General features: G+C 34.1%; 1 protein-coding gene across 5 annotated transcripts in view; it reads left to right on the top strand.

Moving 5' to 3' along the window:
• LOC107071716 (serine/threonine-protein phosphatase 2B catalytic subunit 3) overlaps positions 1 to 27,988 on the top strand; it is a 303,766-nt gene that overhangs the window by 160,784 nt on the left and 114,994 nt on the right. For all 5 annotated transcript variants that reach the window (XM_015330944.2, XM_015330943.2, XM_015330940.2 and 2 more), the window contains exon 6: positions 14,416 to 14,555. In XM_015330944.2, coding sequence (XP_015186430.1) covers positions 14,416 to 14,555 — 140 coding nt within the window. The remainder of the gene's footprint in view (positions 1 to 14,415; positions 14,556 to 27,988) is intronic.

Below are 27,988 nucleotides of genomic sequence, written 5' to 3'. Positions count from 1 at the left end.
CTTAGCTGTGACGCCATGGGGCCACCGGCCATATGGCCGTGACCGGCGTATTCCACATCGTAGCGCTACGGACAATCCCGGTAAAAATCCCGTGGCATACAATCTGTTAAGGGAGAATAACGAACACTGCGAATTGCGCTATTCCCCGAGTAACATATACGGTCTTTTAGCCATAAACAGCAAATAACCCAAAACTGACTGGACTGGATCGTGGGTTTTGGTCTAGGCCTGTTAAATTTTCATAGGCTAAGGATATAGACCACATGGCTATCTACGGCTACCACTTAGAATGGACAAAATTTAGAAATACAGGAGCTCGTTCTCACAATATGTATTTTTTCTTTTTTTTTTTTAAGAATTATAATATAATTTAATTTAATTTTTATAAGAAAATGTTTTTTTCTCTCATTTAAGATTATTCGATAAACACGGTAGCACAATTGTGAATATGATTACATAGTTCGAAAGTGAAACTAACGCGAAGATCCATGATACCAGTATGAATCCCAAATCCCAAACAACGGTAATTATCCTCCTATTTATAATTGCAGTAGCCGCGCAGTTGATTCCTGGGGCGTCACTGTACGTGGAGATAATATTTTTCGAGTGAATCGACTTGGTCGCTTTACCATAAGTGTAAAACATTCAACATTTATAAGAAGAACAAATAATAATTATTGTACTTAAAAAAAAATGAATTTATCAGCTACTTCTAATGTTGCTATAATATAATAATGCTTCTAATTCTCCAGTGTTGCCTAATTCTTTCTCTCGGAGGTATCTTCTAATCATTTTCTTTGTAAAATATTGCAAGCAATATAATTATTATATTCTATGTAATTCATAATTTTTAATTATAATATTTGCATAATAAATAATTTAATACTAACTTTTTAATAAAATGGAAACATTTTTAAATAGCAGAAATATGACACATTCTATAAAAAAAATACATCACACACATACATACTTTCAATTATATTTCCAATAAAAATAGTATAACATATTGTAGAAACAAAGAAAAAAAAAATTTATTCCTAAAAAATATAATGTGTGGAGATCACACATGATAGAAATGAAACCTTCTAAAAACCAAGCTTCGAGAGAAAGAGACGAATGCACAGTATCAGGAGTAAGATAAATATAGGCTTTATTTATTATAATATTGTTACCATATATAACAAAGAGCACCGGTATGATCTTGCGGTGTGTGTAGTTGACAAAAACTACCACTTTCCAAATTCTAGCAATCAAGATGGAATGCCGAATACGATAGCTATAGATAAAAACAAAAATCGTAGAATATTTGTGGACGGAAAGATACCTTGTCCTAACTGAAATGAATATAATATATCCTTTCGTGAAACTCTGGTATATGATAGTTTTTCTGCGAATTTGAGATATCTTTATCATAGGTTAACACAACTAGGTATTGTTTTTGTTGCAACTAATTCCTTTAAATCAGTGGTCCCCAAAGTGAGGGATGAAGTAGTCCAGGGGGCGATTGACACGATCGCACGATCGCAGGTTGAAACCAGAACTATGTATGCCGGGTGTGCATTAAAAAAAGGAAAAAAAGGCCATGTGTGTATACATAAGTAAAATAGCAAAATTTTAAGAAAATTTGGGAACCACTGCTTTAGATGCTTAACAAAGAACGGAACAATTTTGGTCGTATTTTTTTAATATCATCGAGTTTTGAATCACTACGATTCTAACGAAATCTTTTCCCCAAAAGTTGTTGTAAAAGAAACACATTCTCATCAATCATCGCAATTTAAAAGAAGTTTTCACTTCAAAAATGAATTTATATATATATTTATTTTTATAAATATGTATATATGTGTATATTGTATAGAAAGGGAGAAAAAAAGATGAAGATATAAATCTTCAAACGTATGGTTTTTACGAAGAAATTCAAAAGGTAAAGTTTCTTTTACGGTAGAAAGAAGGAGACCTGAGGGATGTCATGAAGTATGCAATATTTATGAGAGGTTGGTTTCATTGGCATACTTCTAGGTATCCCCCACTTTCTTCCCTAAAACTTCTATCCCTCCTCCCTTCATTTCACCCCACCCCCATTTACTTGTGTCATGTATTATTCCACATAGTTCTACCACATAAGAACGGCTTCTGCAAGTGTGGTTAAACGATATGAATACCAAATGGCAACGTTGAGAAAGGGTCAGGAAACAGTAACAACGTCCTTGCACCCTTCTCACCTCCCTTAATTCCTCAACCCCTTCGACCCATCAACCCTGTTCATATCTCATATCTCTATATCATCGCCCTTATATCGTTAAAGATCATCGTGGATAAATAAGACCTCTTGGATATGTATTATTATTATAATATACGAGAGAATTCACGCCGTTCTTCTCTTTTCTCTGTAGTTACTATTGCTGTTATTTTTCATTTCTTATTCTTTTTCATTCTTTTCATTTATTTTTTCTTTTTTTCTTTTATACCTACTATTTATAATTTTTAATAATTATAATATATTTCTTTCTCTTGATTTCGTTGTTTTTCCTTTAAATATTAATTCAATACAGGCATGTGAGTTCATATACATGAAATATGTGGAATGAATTCGTTATTAAATGAATAAATTAATTATTTTTTCATATAATAATTGATTAATAATTATTGAGTGCTCGAAATGAAAAGAGTGATGGAGAGAGGAAATATATTGAAAGTTACGTTCTAATTATTTACTTATTGTTTCTCTTATACTCTCTTTCTCTCGATCTATCTATCTATCTATCTTTCTTGTTTATTTATTTGTTAGATTGGCCTATAAATAATGTGGAAATTAGTATTAGGATCCTGAATAAGTTCTCGCTGTTTTTTTTAAATAAAAACTTTGTTTAAAATATAAGGAACAAAAACGTTTTATTGAAAGTATTGCCCATCACTAGAGACCACTTTCTCCTATCTTTCTGGCAGTATATGAATTCCGCGTTGGAAAAACAACATGTCTTTTGAGGCTATCCAAGAATCGACCCATTTTTTAGCTTCTTCGTAAGAATGAAAACGCTGGTCAGCTAAGCCATGTGCCATCGAACGGAATAGGTGAAAATCGGAAGGGGCTATGTCAGGTGAATACGGCGGGTGGGGTAGAACTTCCCATCGAAGCGTTTCCAGGCAGGTTTTCACTGGTTTTGCAACATGAGGCCGGGTGTTGTCATGTAATAAAATCACTTTGTCGTGTCTCTTTTCGTATAGCGGCCGTTTTTCTTTTAGGGCTCGACTCAAACGCATCAATTGAAGTCGATAGCCATCCCCCGTGATTGTCTCATTCGGTCTGAGCAGCTCATAATAAATTACATCCTGCTGATCCCACCAAATACAGAGCAGAAGCTTCGAACCATGGATATTTGGTTTTGCGGACGATGTTGATGCATAGCCATCGCCATTCACGATACGGTGCAAAAAACCTTTTCTTTTTTGCCGTTGAAGCAGTAGTTCACACGTGACAAAACGCCGTACGATGTCTCTTGGCTTCAATTCATATGGCACCCAATGTCCTTGCTTCTGGATCATTCCTAACATTTTTAAACGTTTTGAAACAGTTGACTTATCCACTTGTAATGTTTTTCCAAGTTCTGCTAGCGTCTGAGATCGGTCTTCATCGAATAATTCCTCCAATTCTCTGTCTTGAAATTTTTTTGGTGCGCCAGAACGTTCTTTATCCTCAAATTCAAAATCATTATTTTTGCAGCGTCGAAACCAGTCTCTGCATGTCGTATCTGACAGAGCATTGTCACCATAAGTCTCAACAAGAATTCTATGTGCTTCAGCTACCGATTTCTTTTGAATAAAGTAGTGCAATAAAATTCCCCGCAAATACACTTTAGTTGCCACAAAAGTAGACATTTTCAAAACTAATACAAAATTACTTTGTTTACACTAAAGTGAACTATCATACACTGAAATTTCAGGTTAGATACAGTACTTCCTTGCAAGTGCGTTACCATTCGAAATTTCAAGCACGAAGTACTGCTATTGCCATCTTTGATGAAACAGCGAGAACTTATTCAAGGTCCTAATATTATTTCATTAGTAAAAATAGGGCTAATCTAATATATTTTATTTTTAAGTAAGCTACAAAATGTTAAATTTTCTTAAGAAATATTATTTATTTTGATATAAAATATATATTAAATGTTTGAACACATTTTTCACTGCAATATATTAATTTGTACGCGAGAATATAAAATGATAATGATACTTGTGTAATTAAATACCTTTGTAAAAAATATTAAAAGTAATTAAACTTATTAAATGAATACATTTTCATACATTAAGTAATTATGAATGACAAAAATTTATTAAGTATAAAGATAATATGCTGCAAATCATTTAGTCATCATTTATTCTTCGTTATATATCGAAATATATATATCTGAGATTGTTTCGTTAATAACTCATAGAAAATCGCATTACATGAAAATCAAAACACAGCTACATGCATACACATACATGTATGCACATGTGCATTCGTATACGCGTCGATTGGAATTGCTCTTTATCGATGAATTTCGACTTTAGGAGATGTATGAATTTGTGCGATCTCTCATTGTTCGATGCAGGAATATTGCAATTGGCAAATTGAGCATTTGCGGCGAGCACTTTAGCGGCTAATTAAATCGCTTACTCATTAATTGATATTTCTAATAAAATCGTGCACTGATGTATTGTTGTTGTTATTGTTGTATTGTGTTGTATCGTGTTGTTGATGATGATGTACTTTTACGCGTTGTTGCTTAATTAAAAAATAAAAATAAAAAAGAAGTTAGCAGAAAATAAGAGAAAATTTCTTTATCGTTTAAGTCAATGCTTGTAATAAGATAAAAATCATTTATATATATATATATATATATATATAAAGGAAAAAATAAAAAATAAAATAAAAAATACCAAAATTTGAAAATTTTTAGGTTTTTTCCAAAAAGTACATTTAAAAAAAAAATGTAAAAAAAAGCCCCGATAAATCAATTTTTAACAAAGTTACGACTATTTGAACAAAAAAAAAGCCATTTTTTTGAAAAATTCACAACTTTTTTTGAGTTAGGTAAAAAAATTGGAAAAGATTCTCAAAGAGGTGTTTAATGAAGCTGAAAATGATAAAAAAGTTTCAGCAAAATCGAGAAGGGTCGAGGTCCAAAATGGTTGATTTGACGTGGGATGCTATATATATATATATGGGCCGTTTATTTTGAAAGTGGCCAATCTCCATTTTTCAAGGAAATCGAGTTAGCTACAGTAATAGTTACATTTTTAAATGATCTTTTCATTCTGAAGCAATTTGTTACAAATATATTTCAAATCATGAAGATATTGTAACACGAAAATTTGCCGATCAACAGAATGATGAAAAGTTTATTTTGAAAGTGGCTTATCTCCATTCGTCATTTACTATTTTCCGGTTGCACCTGGTTATTGTACAACTTCATGTTATGTATTAATAAAGTATTTGATTTTGCATATATTCCGAGTAAATATAATACTTTATTGTAAATAAAATGAAACAAAAAAGGTTTTGTAGTAACAAAATTATTAAAAGACGCAATTTTGAAAAAGGTCAAGAATAATTAATAATAATAATAATAATAATAATAATAATAATAATAAATAATAATAATAATAATAATAATAATAATAATAATAAATAATAATAATAATAATAATAATAATAATAATAATAATAATAATAACTTAGATGACACCAATAGAATAACGAGAACACACCTGACAAAGTCACTAAACTACACCCGAAATCATGTGTAGAGAGATTAACAATAAGTAGAGAAGAAGGTGGAAGGGGTATAACGGACATAAAAGCGTTACACAATAGACAAATAAAAAAACTCCGCAAAAACTTCTACACAAAAGAAACACAACTACATGAAGCAGTAACGAAAGCCGACAAAAATTACACACCACTAAACCTATCGACAAGCAATACAGACATAGATAACTATAACGACATAGACCATACACAAAGCAAAATAAACGCATGTGCCACAAAACAATTACACGGAAAACACTACTACACCACTACAGACGAAAATATAAACAAAAACGACACATACGAGTGGCTAAAAAAAGGAAACCTCTTTCCAGAAACCGAAGGATTCCTAATCGCAATCCAAGATCAGGTAGTCTCAACAAAAAACTACCTCAAATACATAATAAAAGATATAAACATACAAGATGATAAATGCCGGAAATGTAAATTAGTAGCCGAAACGATAGAACACATAACAGGGGGTTGTAAAATACTAGCAAACACCGAATACACGGAAAGACACAACACGGCAGCAAAAATCATACATAAAGCAATAGTGAACAAATACAAAGTGGAGAAAACTACAACACTATACTACAAATACACACCAACAACAATAATAGATAGCGAAAAGTACAAACTATACTAGGACACAACATTACACACAGACAAAACAGTAAAATACAACAGACCTGACATCACATTTACAAACAAAGAAGACAAGACAATATATCTAATAGACATCTCAGTACCAAACGACATCAACATCACACAGAAATACAGAGAAAAAATAGAAAAATACATACCACTTGCACAAGAAATATACAGAATATGGAAACAAAAAAAGGTGCACATCATCCCTTTCATCATATCAGCAACAGGCATTACACCGAATAATTTTAAACCACATCTCACACAATTACAACTAAACCCAAATATACATCAAGAAATACAAAAAGCGGTTATATTAAAAACATGCAACATAACCAGAGCCTTCCTAAATTCAGGAGATTAAAGCTGTCAGACCTGGCAAGAGTCCTGTCTGACATGCTGATATGCCCGAGAAATCGGAGAGAAATAATAAAATAAAAAAAAAATAATAATAATAATAATATTATTATTATTATTATTATTATTATTATTATTATTAATATTATTATTTATTATTTAATATTATTTTAATATACAATTATTATCAAATATAAATATATTTCTCATTATTTATCTGATATAGTTGAAGTGGCCGTTAAGAAATAATGACCACGATTAGATATTCGCAAATGATATCAAGTAAAATAAATTCTAACTGGCTACGTTGAAGCATTAGTCCCACTTATATTATATCGTACGTGTGCAGTGTGCACTTGATCGTTAGAACTTACGGAGCGGAATTTTAATGACGGATACGTTTTATGCTCTTGCTCTCGTTTACTTTATTCTTAATTATACTCATACACTATTTATCTCCATTATCGATCAACAATATATATTTTATTATTTATTTATTTTTTTATTACTTTTTATCATTCTTTTACAATTTTGCATTAATTTTTGTTTTATTTTGCAAATATTTAAGAAAGTAAACATTTATCATAAATAAACGACGTTTTGCAAAATTGAGGATAGATAATCGATAAATATTTTCCTAATGTCTTACTTTTGATTACACGATAAATATTTAACAATTTAAAGTGGTTAAATAAGTTCATGAATACTTTTCTAAATATTCTCCTACGTTTTACCAATAATTGGGATTTAAAAAATACCATAACAGTTTAATCGCAGTAGTGATATTCTCATTTCTTCTTTTACATTTACACGTACACGCACACGTACACATACACGTACACATACACGTACACATACTTTCCATGCATATGCTTTCTTCTAATTACTTCCATATTTCTTAAAATCCTTATTCGAGGTTTCTTTTTCTTATCACGAGAGAAATCGCTAATCTCGGAATGAGAGTCTGCTTAGAATATTCTTTTGAAAGAAGATTGGAAAATGTAAGATTATTTTTTTTTAATTTTTTATTGTAATCTGTGTGAGATTGAGAGAATGTTAGAAAGATAAGGGAAATGTTGCCATTAAGCAGATGAGCTGTTAGACATAGTTTTAAATTACATTCCCTTCATACAAAATCTAACTCCCCTTTTGCATTCTCATTCTCTCTCTCTCTCTCTCTCTCTCTCTCTCTCTCTCTCTCTCTCTCTCTCTCTCTTCTTCTTTTTATCTATTTGTATGTCCTTTTTTTTTCTTTTTTTCTCTTTTTGTCTTGCTGTCCAATGTACTGATTAAGCAATAGCTTTTATTTCGATTCTTAATTGTATTTCCTTTCTGTGTTAATTCGAACAAATGAACGTGTTACGATCCTTAGATATTATTTTGATTTATAAAAATAATAATAATCATCATCATTTGCATAATAATTTTGCATTGTAATTTTTATATTTACAAATTCTTGTATGTAATCTAATATGTATTTCATATAAATTTATTTATATTATTATTTTGCATAAATTTTTGACGTATAGTTAAAATCGTCATGAATATTATTTTTCTGATATAATCACGAATCAAATTTGTTGATTCCATTCAACATGTGATACAAAATTTGAAAAAAAACTTCTCGTATGTGTTAAAAATTGTATATAAACAATGAAATATTATTTCATTATTTAAAGGAATATTCGAAATTTTGATATAAATTCTTATACGCATTATTTTTCATAAATATCGTCACAATAATGATTAAATCAGCCAAATAATAATAATAATAATAAAAAAAATAATAATAATAATAATAAAAATAATAATAAAAATAATAATAATAATAATAATAATAATAATAATAATAATAATAATAATAAAAAGAATTAAGAAGAGAAAAAGCATAAGGTTTTTTCGTCATTATTTCCTATATCCTGTTGTCATAGAGCAACTAAGTATGTTGACCCACATAAGTTATTTTATGGTGTTCCCTTGATAGACCGATATTTCCAGTTTTATTTGAAAAACTTATTGGTGGATGAGGCTTTTCCAACGGGTCCATGAAAACGTGCTACCCTTACCTTTTTTTTAACTCTCCCCCCTACCCCTTCTTTCCCTTCCACACTCTCTCTTCTCTCTTTCTCTTTCTCTCTTTGTCATAAATTCTTGATCGACTCAGTATAAAAGTTATTGGGTAAAGCTTTTCAAAAAGTGCTATTTCTATCGATTTGCTATAAAACGTGTACCACCATTTCCTTCTTTTCTTTCTTTCCCTCTTTCTCGATTTCTCGATTTCTAGATTTCTCCTGTCGTAAGCAACAATTCTTTCTGCAATCGCTTCATTCTTTCGTTCCTTGTTTGTGCAGCTAAAGAGACATGGAAATTTTATCGAGAGAACAAAAGGGGGAAAAAGTGAAAGCAATCGTATATACGACAGGGTGCTGTCTTGTTGTAATTGATGATACAATAGTTCAGGAAATGATTTTACTTACGCGAAAAACTAACATAAGTAAATCGAAAATGTACAAGTATCCAAAAAAGAAAAAATGATATTAAAACTAATTTAAAATATTCTATAAGTATAATAATTATTATCTCGACTGTTATTTTATTATCGATCGATTTGAATAATTATAAATATTACGAGTAAATTTTGCTCGAATGCATAATTAATCTTTCAGAAATTTGTATGATACGCAGAAGGAAAATTCTGATAGATTTGGTTCTTTATGAATAGAAAGACAAAAGGATTTCCCAAATGATTTAGAGCAAGTAGGTATCCATAATCGTGGCAGATAAGTAGATAGGTAGGTAGGTAGGTACAAAGCAGAAGTTTGAAGGTAAAGCTTACCGATGCACTTTCCTTTTTCTGTTTTGTTCAGATTTTCTCGTCTTTGAAGATCCCTCTGTTGAAAGAGAAATTAGAGGGAGAGAAATAGATAAATAAATAGGTAGATACATAGCTGGATACATAGATAGATAGATAGATAGTTAGTTAGATAGATAGATAGATAGATAGATAAATAGATAGTTAGATTGAAAAAGAGAGAGAGGGAAAGAGAACGTTTTCGGCTTTTGAATTCGTGCAAACAGCAGAGAAGATAATTATAGAACGTTAGAAGCCCACTCACTCGCTAACACACAAACGTTCACACACAAAGAAGCAGAGAGAGAGAGAGAGAACATGTATAGTAAGCGTTGTAAACACGTTAGGTATGTCCAGCATTGTTATAACCCGTCAGACGTTCAAACCTGCCCTTGTTAAAGCGTTAGATTGTTAGATCGTTAACAATTGACATGATGCGTTTGCCTCATGTAGAAGCACCATGACCACGACCCAAACTAATCTCACTAATCTCGTTAAATTCATCCAATTCTCGATAAAAAATAAATATCTATTTGATTGATTATTTTGATAGAAATTCTAATATGAATATATGTATGTATGTATTTATATAAAACAATATTTAATAATAATTATTTACGTGGAATAATGTTTTAGTTTATTTGAAAAAAGAAAAAATACATGTTTCATAATTGATACTCGTGAGACTAATTAATATATTATTAAAGGAAATAACTGAATGCATGTGGGTAATATTCCATTTAAAAATGTTATCTTTTTTCTACTTGAGCATCGATAATTATCAATTTTAGTACAATGAGTCATAAACTGGCACACACGCCCACGATCACATGCACATAACAAATATTTGTATAATTTTTTAAACTATTTTGAGATTGTAAAAAGATTATCTCTCTCTTTCTCTTGCAATATTGATAAAACGTATAAAACGAGTAAAAAACTTTATTTATGAGAAAAAACGAAGTAATAATTTTTTATATATAATTTATTTTTAACTTTTGAGAGATAATTTATTAACATTTTCACATGTCTGTTAAAATAGTTCTTTGTGCTGAGGTCTAGAAAATGAAATTTAATTTAATTTGAAAAAGTATTCTTACATTTCTACGAATCACACATACATGCGCATACACATTCACGAATTATATGTACTTAAAACTAGATGAGAAGAGAAGTAAAAGAAGGAAAAGTTAAACTTTCTAGAAAACGAAGGAAGAGTTAGTAGGTGAAAACGTATTGCCGGATCTTTGGTTTCTAGCATTTTCCAATTATCTTCTTGTCTACAAGAAAGACATAACAAGAAAAATAGAGAGAGAGAGAGAGAGAGAGGGAAGGAGAAAGAGAAAGATCGTTAAGAACACATTTGAGATGTCCGATAAAAAAGTACTCGAAGAAGTGTAATTCTAAAACTATTTACGAGAACAATATACTTCTTGCGAAAATGACGAAATATTCAAAAAGATCTGTATTCCCTTTTGTATTTTTTAATAAACAATAACAAGTCAATATTTTTGCATTGGCATCTTTTTTATATAATAAAAACCATTTTTTTCGATTATTCATTTGAAAAAATACAAGAACAAAATTATATTAATTATATTTATTTTAATATATATATATATATATATATATATATATATTTTAAAACTGAATAGTGATTAAGCAGTTAAGTAGTGATTCTCAGATCACAAAATCTGTATTGCGTAAAATAATAAAAATCCTATTTCTTATAACACAAACGTGGTGCCACCGGCGCCTGACCAATAATTTCCGCATGACACCAACGTTGTGCTACCAAATTTTTTTGTTTGCCCTTTGGTTTGTAATCGAAAGTTAGAACATCGATAACAAATTTAGCAACGTTGCGTCATCATCGTTGATGCTTGAGATTTTTCGATTTTACGAGAAAGGAAGCCAATCAACGTCTCCCATGCCAATTTTTCATGACCGGATGTAATCGGTGGTCAGACGCGTACGTCCAATAATTTTCTCCTTTTTTTTTATCTTTTCCCACTCACTACGATATCTGGCAACAAACGCGAAAGGGGTTGAAGAAGAGTAGGAGGTGTTGGGAAAAGAGGAAGAGGGTGTAAAGAGGTGGTAGATAGAGAGGAAAGGGAAAAGGGAAACAAGCGTTCAAAAGATATTCAGAGAGAGATATCAGTAAACATGAAAGTTTGATGATGAATATCTTTTGAACGCTTAATTTAATCGCCAAAACATAAAACACCATTTTTATAGAGCAGTTAATTATCTACAAAAATTTGTATTGCGCATCTCATAATAGTCATTTATTGTCGAGTTATAAAATTCATAAACAAAAATGAAATTTGTCTAAAAATCATCAAATTTAAATCTTCAATATCATACAAATGGTGAGGTTTACAGAAAAAATATAAGATACCTTTTTTGTAGAACATTAAATTTCCTACAAAATTCTTCGAGAACATTTTTCTGTACAATTAATTAATGATGAGGTATGAATTTTATTCTATTGGACTGAGAAAAAAATAAAAAACTGCGATGCGGAGGATCTTCCTATTAAAATTAAGAGCTCATATTTGGTGAGAATTTCTTTAAGGTGGCTAGCAACCCATTTTTCCGTGGTACTTGTAAAAAAAAAAATTGATTTTTTTGACCCACCCTAATATATATATTTATTGTTATATATATATATTATTTTATTTATATTATTGATATTATATTTATTATCTTATTATTTAACATTAAAATTATTTTATTTAATATCTACAAGTTCAAAATTTTCTGAGTTGGTCAAAAATCCTTAGAGCGATATAAAAATTAAATGACTTTGTTTCTTTTTTTCTACGAAACTTCTGCGAAAGCTACGACGAAGGATAATTGATATTTAAAATCATCCGTTAGAATTTTATGATGTGTACTATTGTTTTTCTCTTTCAAAAATTCTTTGGATTTTGTATTTCTGGACAAAAAGTTCGTATGCGCGTATGAAAGCACGATTCTTCCATTTTCTCTATCAAACTTTGCTCGGACCTTCGATTTCGTCAACTTTTCCTATTCTCGACATTCTCGTAGAATAAATCTGGGATGAATTTCGTGAATGCTTTATGAACCAAAATTCAACTCGAATGTATCTCTTTCTCTTTCTCTTTCTCTTTTTCTTTCTCTCTTTCTCTCTTTCTCTCTTTCTCTCTCTTTAGTAATATAAGTAAATAATTAGGTTCTCCGTTTTCCTTAGACTTCAATCTTGCTATTTATAATGAATGTTTCTTTGTTGTAATATTTCTTTGATAAAACTCTTTCAAGAAAACAGTTTTCAAACGAAAAGTATCATAGTCTGGTTTGTCTCTCTCTCTCTCTCTCTCTCTCTCTCTCTCTCTCTCTCTCTTTCTCGTTCTAAATTCGAAAGTATAACTTCGATAAATATTGTATTCTCACCAGAGTGATAAAATTTTCCATAGCTGCCAAAATGTAAAACATTAAATAACTATATATATATATATATATTTAACCAAGAAGCATAGTTTTCGTACGCTAACTAACAAACAAATTGTCATTTTATATTCGCGAATATAAATGTGATAAATAATAAATTTTTATACAAAAATAATGGAATTTCCATTGGTATTTAAATATTAATATTTCAATTGTTATATTCCACTGAATAGAACTGTAATAAATAAATGAATTTTTATACAAGAAAGATATCATTTTCATTATTAGCTAAAATATTGATATTTAAAGTGTCATTATTTTATATATAAATAATATAAATTATAATAAATATAATAAACTCATTTTATTCCTAGAAATAATTTAATTCTCATTGTTGCTGAAATATTGAATTATAAATTCAATATAATATTCAAGAGAATATAACTTTAATGAACAAATTAATTTTTTAGTAAAATAATAGATAAATATGATTTTTAGCGTTATTAAAATATCGAAAATAAAATTGATACAGTAAGAAGGATCATAATAATTGATTCATAATAACACACGTTTTCTACTTTTATTCTTTCATTTTTTTTTTTTTTCATTTTGAAATGAAAAGTATTGAAATGGAGTTTGTGTTTTCGCAAGGGATCGACTAGGATTATTCGAATGGACCCCTACCTATTCACAGTGACTACCATTGAAAACCGGATTTGTGGTTTGATAATCCTCTCAAAGTAATAATGACACATTTATAAATCTACTCTAGTCAAATCGTTGAAGCATATAACGTTAATTATAAAAGCCACAAATCAAACGATTATATTGTCACTACGCACATCGTCATTCTACTACCATAACCATTACTATTCACAAAGATAATATTAGCATCTTCTGATGTTCCGATCCATCATAGGCATATCATTCATTTTAATCCATCTTCTTCGCATATTATAGACATAGGTACTATGCCTTTTTTTGTTTTAATTAACTATTTAATATATATGCGCAATATAATAGATAATATGGTTATTTGTATAACATGATAAATCGTAAAATAAATTATCAACATTTCGTGAATTATTGTACCGTCATAATTATTGAAGCAAACGTTTAATAAAACTGTAGTAATAATATAATCATTTTAACGACAGATATTATATTTATTTTATTTCTTTTTTTTGTATTAAATTATTATAGAATTTAAAAAATATATTAATTCTAATTATTATTCACAATTAAAAGACATAAAATTATTACAAAGAAGAAAGAGAAAGATTAATGAACTAGCTAACAATGTTTACTTTTCTCTGATTTAACCAATTCCATGAATTTATTGTTACAGTTGGACAGGTTCAAAGAACCACCAGCGTTCGGTCCAATGTGCGATCTGTTATGGTCAGATCCATTAGAAGACTTTGGCAACGAGAAGAATGCGGAGCACTTCTCTCACAATAGCGTCAGAGGTTGTTCATACTTTTACAGGTAAGAATATAAGTTATTATATATATATACAATTTCGAAAGAATTTTCTACAATTTCATGCGAACAAAATCAATATTATAGATAAAGACAAAAAATTCGCAATTTTCTCTTTTCATTCTTTTCTAACATTTTATCTATCTCAAATAAATTATTATCTTTTATCGATATATTTGATTTCTTTTGTTCAAACTTCCATAACGATTTTTCTAATAAATAAATATGGGTTTTCTCTTTTTCCTTTTCTTTTACACTAAGATTATTATTATTATTTTCTTCGAACTTTCATTCGAAAAATTTTCCTTCATCAAATAAAAATCTTTACTTTTCTTTTTTTTCCTTTATTGGTTTAATTTACTTCTTACCAATTTTTCTCACATTCCGTTCCAGTATTATATCCATTAAAACATATTATTCATTTTTATGGATAGATTCGATTCTTTCGCTTGAAATTCCACAAAGACGGTATTTTGCAAACGTAAATTTTTTTTTGTTTTTACCGTTTGTTTGAAAAATTTCATAAATGACTCATTTTTTGTTCTCGAGAAAAGTCTCTTTTTTTTTCTTTTCTCCACAATGTTCATTCTCTTTTCTAATTCTCTTTGACATCCACGTTTTTCGTGGCAACCCCCATCAAGAGACTAATTACCACGTCGTTTGTCTCGCATACCCAAGCAAAAACAAAGTCCTTACGAGCTAACTTTGGTTAAACTTATGCTCGGATACTCTCACTCTACCACTCTTTTTCTCTTTTCTTTTTTTATCTCTTTCTTTACATACATTTTTGCTTGGTAAAGATCGGAATTTTCATTTGTCTTCTTCATTTCTATCTGACATGTCAAATTTTCCTTATCCGTAAAAAGTAATAACGATTTCATATCTTAGAAAATCTTGATTTAATAATTAGTTTGATATTATGCTAATAAGAAAAAATTATCATCGTAATAGCATTCATGTTTTCAACGTTCAATAATAAACATTCAATTAATTTACAATATATTGATATATTCGATCATTCGTATTATCGACTTTCATCATTTTTGTGTTAACCTCGAATGTTTCTAATATACCGAAAAGAATTCTTATTCTTATCAATAGAATAAGTTCAAACTTATTTGTAGATTATTTTAAAAATTGATTACCTCTTACCAAGACTTTTTTAAAGATAATTTTGTGTTAATAAATAAAATGAGCTTGACAAACAATAAGAAAAATGTTTTGCTTTTAACAAAAAATGCGATGAAAATTGTCTTTTTATTATAAAGCATCTGCAACATATCAAGGTTAAGATGTAGGGATACCTGTGGAGACAATTTGTCTCAGGGAGGGGGGGGGGGAGAAGAAAAAAAGAAAAGCTAAAAAGGAAAAACTTGCAGCATCCCTCAGGAAGGAAGAGTTTCCATTAAACTTGCTCTCGACGGAACGCAAACAAGCGTCCCGTTGTTTTATCGCGGGTTGTTTTATTGTTAAGCACGTCATTAATCCACGTCCGAAGAAGGGTGTATATACAGGAGTATATGTATCCTATATATATACACATTTCTCTAATGGTCGGTAAAACGAGCTTGCTTTACGTCGACTCGGATATTTCGCACGCTTCTTTCCTGGGTTAAACAAAATCGTACAAAAAAGCCACTCGTCCGCCACTCTGGCGACTAAATATATATATACCTAATCGATTTTGATAATTTAATAAAAATTTCTTTAAGGATCGATTAAACATAAAACAATAAAAAAAATAAATTATAAAAATAGAAGAAAAATATTATTAAAAGTCAGTATACGCGATTCCTACCTTACCGACAGACATACGAAAAAATTCTGTACAAAAACAAAAGTAGATATTGCTAAGAAAATATTTAAATAATTACCGATAGTCTTTAATTTTGCGATATAAACGTTAAGAGAATATATAGTGAAATTGTTTTATGTTTAAACACATATACACTATGTATACTTAACAGTCATGCACGTTTACGCACATATTTATTGTATGCATGTAAGGGTTCCCTGCCGAAATAATTTGCATGGCGTGTTCGAACTACGGCATGACATCATAACAAAATGACGTTTCCGTTTGAAAATTGCATCTCCCGCGGCAACACTTCTCTCATTGAATACAAATCGTCGGTATTTGCATTTGTAATTGATATCTCAACGATGAAGTACAAATTGAATTCGCTATTATAATTGATGCATAAATATAATATATGTAGAAGCGTAGGCGAAGAAACATATACATAACACACATATAGATATATTAGTACTAACATATATATAAAAAAAAAAATCAGATAAATGACAAATTGATTCATATTATGCAGAATTTTAATAATTCCATAAAATAAAAATAAAAAAGGGCCAACTCTCAAAAAACAAATTGTATACGTAATAAGTTATGAAATTATTGAAACTAAAAAGCCATAATTCTAGTATTAACATCTACAAATAAAAATTAGTCTAAAATTTTCAATAATAGTAATTATAGTACTTATTGTTATAAAAAAAACTTATTAACAAACATTGTAATGACAATAACTAACGAACTTCTATTCATCTGTTATTAGATACGTGTTGCTATCGAGCTTTGTTTGTTTGTTTGAAAAAGTTTATTTATTTTTGAATATTTTCTGCATACATACATAAGTGATAAACGACCTTACAACAACTTAAACATTTAATACAATATATATAAAAATATAAATTTTTAGTGGTCTTCTTTTTATGAAGCTTCTCTCCAAAATACCTTTACATTTACAGTTACTAATTGTTTTTAATATTAAGCACTACGATTGCACTCAGTTGTAATATCACAGTTTAATAATGGTAAAAAAATAAAAGAAGGAAAGTAAAAATAACCATTATATCTTTGATACGCCTCTAAGTCAATAAGGTGGGGTAAATTAAGGAAAGGAGGAAAGGGAGTGGAGGGTAGAAAGAATATATTTACAATATTTACAAATAAAAACGAAGTATCACTGTGTCTAAGGCTGACTCAATAAGATGTAGACGATAAAAATAGTATTCAGTTCTTTCCTTTATATTTTATTTTGAATATGCTATGATCTTAGTAAAAGAAAAACTCCACTCAGAGATTAAGAGGAATATTCTGGGAGGGCCATAAAATCCCAAACAAACTTAAGAATTATCGAGACACTTTGGTGCGACGAAAACCTTTTGTGCAGTGTCGGACCTTTCGAGTAGTCTCGGATTCCTATGTAAACACATGCAATACCATAAAGAGAAATGATATTCTTTTATTCTAGACAAAGTTTCTTTATGCATAACTTCCACTACGATCTTTACCAAAAACATAAACTGTACCCATCAGTGGACTATGGGGGTGGATCCTTCTACTATTTATCAATAAGATTCATAATTTCCCTTTTTCTCCAAAGAGGTGTAGCTTATTTTAAATATAAATATGTGAAAGAAAGTAAGAACGCTGCTGTCTGTATATCCGCTGTCTTTATATATCTGTCTGTATTTGTCCTTAGTCTTTGATAATCAGTCTGTTATATCCGTCTGTGTTTTATCTGTTATATTAGTCATTCTGCAAATCAGTCAGTTTGTCAGTCAGTCAGTCAGTAAGTCAGTCGGTCTTATATATGTAATTCTTTTGTACTCTGTATTTTTGCAACCACGCCACTTTTTATAAACTATTGTAAATACCGCTCGACATAATAATTAAATAAACTATATTATATTTCTCTCTCTAAACTACAATATTATTATACATATAATTCATTTTTCTTTCCTGAACCCCACAAAGATAGAAACTATATATATATATATATATATATAGTTAATACTATAATAAGTCTTATTATCTATTAGAATATTACATCCGCTCCTGCTGTTCTTGTTGATGGATCTTTTGTCTCTTTGTTCTAGCTTTACGTCTTATCTCATCAATATGTTTGGCATCATTTATCAGCCACCAGTATCTCACGCATAGTCTATCTGGAGAGAAATTGTTAAAACTCAGTTTATGCTTAGAGTTTAATTTAGTTTTTGAGAGTTAGGCAATATTAATATTATTTTTAATGACAAAGTCATATAAATCGTATCTTTGTTCATTGGCATCTAGTAAAATAACACTAATAGCGCACATGGAAATAATAATCTTACAGTGTGATGACTGCTACGGTAGGTTTGCTTGAATATGAATGTTATCGGCCAGATTAATGATCGTATCGGGATAATAGGAATTTAATTTTCCTAGTATTATCTGAAATTTGACTATTTATTGTATCTAATTGGTTTTTTAGTATTTCCATGATCGAGTTTTTGAAATTGTTCAGTAACTCTTTCATAGTACTGTCTGCTTGTACGTTGTTGATAAAATTAATAAAACTCGGAATATTTCCTGATATTGTGCTGTTGTTGAATATTTTTGATACCTTGCTATGAACATTCTGAGAAGCGAATATATTATCTACACGCAGCATATGGCGTCTCTGATCCGGTAACGGTGGAAAGTTTCTCTGCTGTCCAGAAGTAGCCTTAGCATAGGACAACTGAGGGTCCACAAGTCTCCTGAACTTCACTTTTCTAATTATTTTGACGAGCTCTCTGGTTTGGCGCCTAACATCTTGCGCCATAACCAGGTATGGGCATCCTCCATAAGAGGCGGGGTGGTCAGAACCACCATAGTTAATGCAATTAAGTTTCGTTAGGTTATCTTTTGTTACTGGACATATATTTCCTCCTTTATTGAACCGTGGTTTCCACCACACTTAACACATCTGAAATCAAGTGAGCAATTCTTACTTGCGTGTCCTATTCTGTGACATCGCATACATTGAAATACTTCTTTTTTCTTTAGCCACTCTCATCTGGCTGGCTGGTTAAAGATGTATTTCATTCTCGTGAGAGCCGCGTCGTTACTCTCCGGCGATAACTGTATAATAAAAAAAATTCTAGACTGATCTGAGTTGTTATACCGTAATTTAGTAATTTTCGTAATCTGAAAGTCGTTTTGGTTACGCCCAGCAAGGTATTCAGAGATATCCTCCTCAGTGTAATCGGGGTTAATGCCCTTGAGGACGAGCGATTTTGTTTTGATATTACTTGGGGTGAATGTATAGTATTTCGTGTTATTTTTGTTAAATATGTCTTTAATTTTGCTTCATACCTCGATGGAGGAGGCATAGCGCAGCAATTAACATATTCCTAAGCAAAGACCAAGCTATTATAATCGACTCAATCGAATGCACTACTATACAAGATTATGCAACAACAGTCGGAATCATCCTTGGGCCCTAAGCAATTTGATTTGCTTCTCGAATATCTAACAACAGAATTTGTATGTACTTAGCAAACATTCCGTAACTAATTTTACGGACAAACTTTTCAATCCTAGTCGACCTTCAGCGTTCTGAGGATGCCCCCCAGCTGCGTGTCCCTGATGCTTCTAATCATTATAACGTCGGGCCGAATTCTCTTTTTCAGGATGGGCCTTGGACGTTTCCGCCTTCGGGTTCCTCATTTGCCGCTGCTGTTGCACCTTTTTTTCCCTTCTTAGATCTGCCACCGGGGGTTTCTTCTGGGGCAGGCACTTTTTGGGACCTCAGTAGGTTCTCTTGTTTAGAGACTTTTCTCTGTTTGCCCTTCCTAATAACTTTTGACCAGGTTTCATTATTTCATATTCAATTATTTCACATAATTCAGTGATATCTCAACGGTTTCTATAATAGACCAGAACACCTACAGATATTAACAAACGAACAGCAACTTAAAAATAAGCTGCTTGCAAAAAACAAATCTCAAAAATAATAATGCAGGCAAACTAAAAAATTATAAAACCGCAACTGTTACCAAGCAAGTGGAGGAATTGCTAGACTTATAAAACAACACATTCATAGTCAAGAAATCTAAATTCCAACCAACCTTGAAGCCATAGCCATCCAAATCAATTCACCTATTAAAATAAACATTTGCAATATCTACATACCAAATAGCAAACACTTTGATAAACACGAAATCAGCCACCTAATCAACAGTGTGAAAAGAAGAAAGAAGCATATATAAAATATTTAAAAACCCGAACTGCTGAGTCATGCAATACAAATAAACAAATTCGGAATGAAACCGGTATTAGGGTGAGACAGCTAAAAGACAGGCACTGGGAGAGCTTTTCAAAGCGATTAGAAAGAGATTTTTACGGGCTCCAGAAACAGATGTGGCGATACATAAGAAGCCAAAAGAGAGAAACGAGCGAGTTAATATCTGTTAATCAAATTAGTAAGGAGACTTGGATCAGTTACTTAAAGAACCTATATAAAGGTGCATTCAAGCTACAACCTGCACCGAGTGTGGTAATCGACGACCATATCTCAATAAATGAGTCGGACATTAGAAAAGCACTAAATAAATTCAAGAATAGGAAAAGTCCGGGTCAGGATGATATCACTAACGAACTTCTCAAGTATGGTGGCGAAAAATTGCTTCAAGAGTTGACGGTCTTAACGGAAAAAGTTTTTGAACAACAAAAAATTCCTGACGAGTAGCAAACAAGCATAACGGTTATTCTTGTTAAGAAAGGCGACAAGAAGGTGTCCGCGAATTACAGAGGAATAAATCTATTGTACTCCACCCTGAAATTAGTGACCAAAGTCATAAGGAATCTGATAAACGAGCGAATCACACTAGCTGATGAACAATAAGGGCTCCGAACCTGATGATCATGCATAATTGCTGCGTGCCATTCGGCATTCCATTGCTGCGTTTTCCACTTTTAAAGATTTTAGATGAGCATTGTCAATTTTCCCACGTGAGCGCTAGGCCCTCCGTCGGAGTCCTAAGCATACGCTACGGAGGCGTGCTATCGCGTCCGTCCACCAGTACGCTGGTTCTCTGTCACGTCTCGTCTGTCTTCTGGGCATAGACGCGTCGCAAAGCCGCCTCATGAGTCCCGTCGTCTTTTGAACCAAACTCTCCGACTTCTCCCAACCTCCGATATCGCAGGGGATCAGCATCGCAAGGTCAGGTTCCGTCTCTAGTTTTTCTGTTAGTCTGTCCGTGTCGAGTCTCTTAACGTTCCACCCCACGAGGGGTTGTAGAGTTCCCGTCCTTCTTTGTGGTCTTCCTCTGATTTCGAAGGTTATAAATTGGTGGTCGCTGGCAGTATAATCTTCCAGCACTCTCCAATTTATGACCCTCGCTAAGATTTTGTCAGAAGCTAATGTCATATCCGGAATGAATGCACCGTTGCAGGGTCTTCTGTACGTTTTTACCCTTCCCACATTGGCTACCGTCAAGTCCAGTCTTGCTGTCATGTCGTCCAAGTTTATTCGTCTTTGGCATCCCCCACTCAACCGCCCTAGCGTTGACGTCCCCTACGAGTACTACATCCCCACCGAGGCATCGAATCGCGTCCTCGAGAGCCGCCAGTTTTCGGTCGAATTCCGCTGAACTACAGTTTGGGGATAGGTACACACTTACGTAAGTTGTGCCCCCCACCCTAGCCCAGACGAAGTCCTCCCCCGCTCCGTGCCCCGTCACGCGGGACGTAGCTCCCCCACGAACCCAGATAGCCGTGGTGCGAGTTATGTTACAAGCGTCCGAAATAGAGAATTACGAATACGCAAGAAAATAACGATAACGAATTTGTTTGGTTCGGATAGGCAAGTAAATAATCGAACTAAAAGCGTTGATTAAAATACTTCCGATTTATTTATGTCTTTACAATTAAGAAGCCCGACAGAGAATGATCGTCGCTGACGCGAAGGCAGCGATGGATAGCACCTTCCCTTGCCCTTCCATCGTAATCGAGCACCAGGAGGATGTTTAGTCTACCCATGCTGATAACGGGGCCGGCCGCCCGGACATTCCAGAGGCCCGGTGGCCGAGTCATATGACTTGCGCGAGGGGTTAATGAACCATGTGAGAGAGTCCCGATCTCGATAGGGTTCGTAGATCAAAATGATCTTCGCACCCTTTTCGTCCGCCATCTGTCGAAGTAAGGCGTGGGCCAGGTTACTCCTATTTAGGTTGCCTTGGAGAATCTTGGCCATAATTATTTCCAGTGTTTCCCTGTCTTGCCCGTGCCTCCGCTAGTGCTCTCCGGAAAGAGGCGCAGAGGGCAGAGCCCGGCGCGTGCGACGCCCTCCCGGCTTCCTCAGATGAACAGAGGAAACAGAAGGGGGCGCCCGCGCAGGTCCTAGCCTCGTGTCCCTTTTTCCCACATTTCCGACATACATCACCTCGGTCGAGTCCCTTGCATCCCGCACGAAAATGCCCATATCCAAAGCACCTATGGCACCTGAGTACCATCACCCGAACCCTAACCCGGCAGCTTATAAAGCCCACGCTTATACGTCCGGCTTGTAGGAGATGGGTGACGTCCAACCTGGCCACCTCGCAGACAGCCAGTCTCTGCCCTAGGCTATTGGGGCCCAGAACAGAGATCTTTCTGTCCGCATTCTCGCCAAGCTGGGCGTCAAGCGCCTCCTTTACCTTCTGTTTTTCGGCTAGGATATTTAGATCTAGGATCTCTAGTGTTTCTTTGGGGGTCATATTTTTGACCTCGCCGTGATTACGGAGTACCTCCTGGAGACAGTCATTAAAACCCGGTTGTGCATCCCCGCTGGTACGTACAAGGAAGACTCCCTTCTTGTCTGCGTAATCCCCCTAATGTTATCGTCCCTGTCAAGGGCATCAGCTGAACGTAATGTCCGCACAACATCCGCGAACGATTTACCCTCTTTGGGGACGATCAGAATAGCCTCCCTGCGTTGACCAGGTTTCTTCCTTAGTGATGGCTTCCCTGTCTTCTTATCCACAGGGAGGGTCGTGGGTTTATTTTCTTTTTTGCCCCTTCCCCTCCGCGTTACTGTGACCCAGGTCTCTTCCTGGGAGTGCTCCGATCCGGTCCCCAGTCTATCGGCTGGGGGCGCCGCATCCTCCGTGACCTTGATAACCGGGGTTGTGCTATTGGCCACCCTCTTTTTACTGGCCCCGTCTACGGCCTCTCTGGGCTGTCCCTGGTCCTCTTGACTGACCAGGACTGTTTGGTAACCTTCTCCTTTTGCCTTGACTCGTTTTTTATATTTTGGAGGTCCTCAATGTGGGCCTTAAGACGTTTCATTCCCTCGGTGATCTTCCTCGAGATCATTTTCTGGAACTGGCCGCCTCTTCCATAATCGTGATCTCACGCATCATCTTTTGTGTGACCTGGTCTATCTTATTTAGGACCAATTAAGTGCTGTCTGCTGTAGCGGCCGTCCCTGCCGCTACCTCCGCTCTCCCCTCCAGATCGCTACCACCGCTAGTGAAACTTTGGTAGCTGGAAGTGCTATCCACTCTGCTGCGTGGTTGTAGCATGTGATTTTTGTTTTCAATTTGTATCATATCCATTTTTAATTATTGGTAATAAAGACGGTTCGCCCATCATGGGAGATACACCGCAGTGTGGCTGCTATCCCCGCCTCAGAAACACCCTAGTAAAGGATGCCGAAGCCGAGAAGCGGTTTATCAGGTTATCAGCCCTATCAGCATCAGATGACTCTATCAAAAAGGTTACGTAGGCCTGCGCCATATTTTAGCAAAAGTTTTAACGTCACCCCTATCAAATGAGCGATACCAGATCCGAACCGATACTAGACCCAGACCTCAGTCTAAACGGTGTGCGACTTGCCCTACGCAGCTTCGGGTATAAAGAAATACTGACCAGGTAATCCTTCACACCTGCGCCTGACCTGCTCGGCTTCAACCTCCCCATTGGCTCCAGTCAGTGGCACGAAGCGATTTTTCCACTTTAAACATGCGTTTTCGCATGATCACGACCCGATTGGGAGGAGTCCCAACGAGCAGAGACCACACTACTAGCGCAGAGGTTAGGTACAGACATCACGTGTCACCCCAGTCGAGGTGTTTACTACTCACGCCTTGGTTAGTCTGAAGGGAATATCCACCGAACCACGGCCGCAGCCCATTCATACTTCCCATGATTACCTGTATTCAAATCAAATAGATTTAGAATTTCGCTGTTATAGATGTTGAACAGTATCGGGGCGATCACTGTTCCCTGTTGCAATCCTTCCCTTACCCAGAAGGTTAGTGTAGAAGGGAAGGTACCATTCCAAACTACGAACGATTTCCAATGTAGCAGGATCTACTGTTAGGGGACATAATGGCCTTGAGTTTAACGTAGCTTCGACTTGGATGAGAAATGTACTCATTTCTTCATACGTTAGATGATGATCACCAATTACTCGTCTAAGATGGTGTTTAACGGACTTTACTCCAGATTCTCATTTTCCCCCAAAGTGAGGGGCAGATGGGGGATTGAATATCCATTGAGTACCATCGTTATCTAAAAGTGTAGGTAATTCACCAAGTTGTTTGGAGGTCGTGGAGAAAAGGGCTTGAAGTCTTGCGTCAGGTCCTTTGAAATTGGTTCCACAGTTACTTCTAAGGGTTGCACAAATTCTGCGTCTGGCTGTGAATCGCTTATATGCTGCTATGAAGGCGTCAGTTGTATAATCAGTTAAAAGTTCTAAATAAATGGCTGAAGTTGATACACAAACGAAGAGAGCAATATAAGCTTTGTATTCACGAGCTATGCGTCCTCGCCATGTTTTAAAGTGAATTGGTCCTGCATAATCTACTCCAGTATGCAGAAATGGTCGAGAATGCATGACTCAATGAATTGGTAATTGAGTAATAATAAGCTGTTGGCTCTTGATTTGTCGGAATCTTGCACATCTTACACATTTCCAAATTGATGATTTGACTGAAGTTCTGCCTCCGATGATCCAAAATTAATTCATGATGAAAGATAAAGTCTTTTGAATTCCTCCATGAAGAGTTTTTTGATGAGCATGATTTATGGCCATCTTCATCAATGGCGAATCCCTAGGAAGAATGACCGGGTGCTTGGAATTGAAGGACAAGTTAGATAATTCAAGTCTTCCTCCTACACGGAGAAGACCTTGTGAATCAAGAAATGGTGTTAAACGAACCAAAGGATTAGAGTTTGATAAATGTTCTCCTTTTGATAATTATTTGATATCTTAACTGAAGGCTGCTTGTTGAGTTAGATGAACCCAGTAAAATTTAGCATCGTTCAGCTCTTGGACAGTGATTAGTTCAATTGTAATATTTACCATCTTTTTTCGCAGTCTTAGGAGAAATCTTTTGCAAAGTGAAGTAATGCGAAGTAGTCGCATAAGATCGTGATACTTTAGAATCAAGTTTCCGAATGATTCAGATATGTTTATAATTGTAGTTCTCACTTTAATTGGACGCTCTTCTAGTTTGTCGTTCACTTCTGGGATTGTTGAAGCAGTGGGCCATGTGGAAGAAGGTTGTTAAAGCCATTCTAGACCAGACCACCAGATATGATGTCTAGCTAGTTAAGTTAGGGTAAGTCCTCGTGTAGCAAAATCTGCAGGATTTTCTTTTCCTGGTACATAATGCCATCTTGCTGTAGGGAGCGTTTCTTGAATTAAGCAAACTCTATTATGAATAAATTCTTTCCACCGAGATTGGTGGGCATTCATCCAAGTATGTGTGATTACTGAGTCTGTCCAAAGATGAACTAAAGGTTTCTTTACTTCGAACTTTTGAAGGACATGATGAACTAATTTTGTGAGCATTACAGCAGCTGATAATTCCAATCGAGGAATCGTTAATCGTTTGATGGGAGCAACTTTAGTCTTTGAGCACAGTAACACAGTATGAGTCTTGTCACTTGAGTCTTTTAAGGCTACATAAACTACAGCAGCAAGAGCTTGCTGAGATGCATCACAGAACCCATGAATTTCACAGGGATTGCTGTGGGACGTTTGAAGCCAGCGAGAAATTGACATCAGGTTCATCTCTTGAAAAGTTTGTATCAAATTTTTCCACTGAATGGAAAGTTCTGTAGGCAATGGGTCATCTCAGTCAAGCTGATTAGCCCAAAGTTGTTTAATAAAGATTTTTTCAATAATTATTACTGGTGATAGTAGTCCAAGTGGGTCGAAGAACTTAGCAATAGTTAAAAGAATTATATGTTTAGTAATTTTTGAGTAAACAGGAACACTCCATGTGAATTGGAATTCATCAGTGATTGGAATCTAATTCATGCCAAATGCATGTACGACGGTATTTTTGTCGATGGTTACTGATGAAGTAAGAAGTTGATCAGAAGATGATATTGATTGAAGAGTTGAAGGATGATTGCTTATCCATTTTTTAAGAAGAAAACCGCCCGCCATGCAGAGTTGATTAACTTGTTTCACTGTTTCCTGTGCTTCTTGGATGGAATCCGCACCACCAAAGACATCATCAACGTATCGTCCTCCAGTTAGAGTTGATATAGCTAGAGGATACTTTAATCCTTCATCTTCAATTAGCTGTTGCATTGCTCGTTGTGCCAGAAAAGGAGCACAAGTCATTCCATAGGTAACAGTTGTTACTTGATAAGTGATAAATTCATCGTTTTTATTCTTCCATAGAATTCTCTGTAAATCCCAGTCATCTGAATGTACTTTGATCTGTCGGTACATTTTTTCAGTTACCCCATGGTGAGGTAAATAATAGCAGTGCTTAGGTTCAGCAGTGGACTCAGTTACTAATCTCATATGTTGTAAGCTTTGATATCATCCATAAATCATTCATCATTCAATTCATCCAGTAAGCCGCTCGTAATGACGAATCTCTTAAAAGTCGCTTAGATAAAGTCAATAACATTCGATAAGCTGCATTCTTTGATTCTCCAAGGGATTGAACTGGTTTTCCTAATGGTAATCTGACGATATAGCGGCCAGTATTATCTCGAGAATGTGTTGTTTTAAAATGATCTTCACACTCTTGGTCGTTTGGTGACAACGAAGAGGTATTGTTTACTGGAATATCATCTAGTGGCCAAAATCTTTTTATGAGCTCGTAGAGTTCCTCATCAACAGACGTGTGAAAACACTGTATTGAAGAGGTAGGAAGATTACCAGTAGGCCCGAAAAAGATCCATCCAAAAATTGTTGATTGACCTGTAGGAGTGTTACTCGGGCCTTTTATCTGTGTAATTGTAGAATACAGACTTTCCATCTTCGCAGCAGATTCTTTTGTCATCTTCTTCATCGTCAATAATGATTGCAGGGCGGAGTTTACCAACAACCGCTTATTCTCGTAGAATGAAACTAGCGCATCCCATGCCTTTTGCAAATTATCAATTGTTAACGCCGTATTTTTAAAGAAATCAGCTGCTGGACCAGTAAGACTGCTTGAGGTAATGAAGTTTCCATATGGCAGATAGGGAACTATTATTGAGGACCATAGAGTTAAACATATCTTTTTTTGGAACGCCATTAAATTTCGGTAAATCCAGACTTGGAAGACGAGGCCCATAATGATGAACAGGAAACTCTATATTACTGACTGACGATGATCTACTCTCGGCTTGTTTTCGTTGATCATACAAAGTGTTCACCTTCTCCAATGCTTCTAAA

Source organism: Polistes dominula, unplaced genomic scaffold (assembly GCF_049000335.1).
Source record: "Polistes dominula isolate Pdom_NZ unplaced genomic scaffold, Pdom_raw_medaka contig_22, whole genome shotgun sequence".
Classification (NCBI taxonomy): domain Eukaryota; kingdom Metazoa; phylum Arthropoda; class Insecta; order Hymenoptera; family Vespidae; genus Polistes; species Polistes dominula.
Note: the sequence above shows the minus strand (reverse complement) of the source record. Positions and strands in the feature narration are given on the sequence as shown.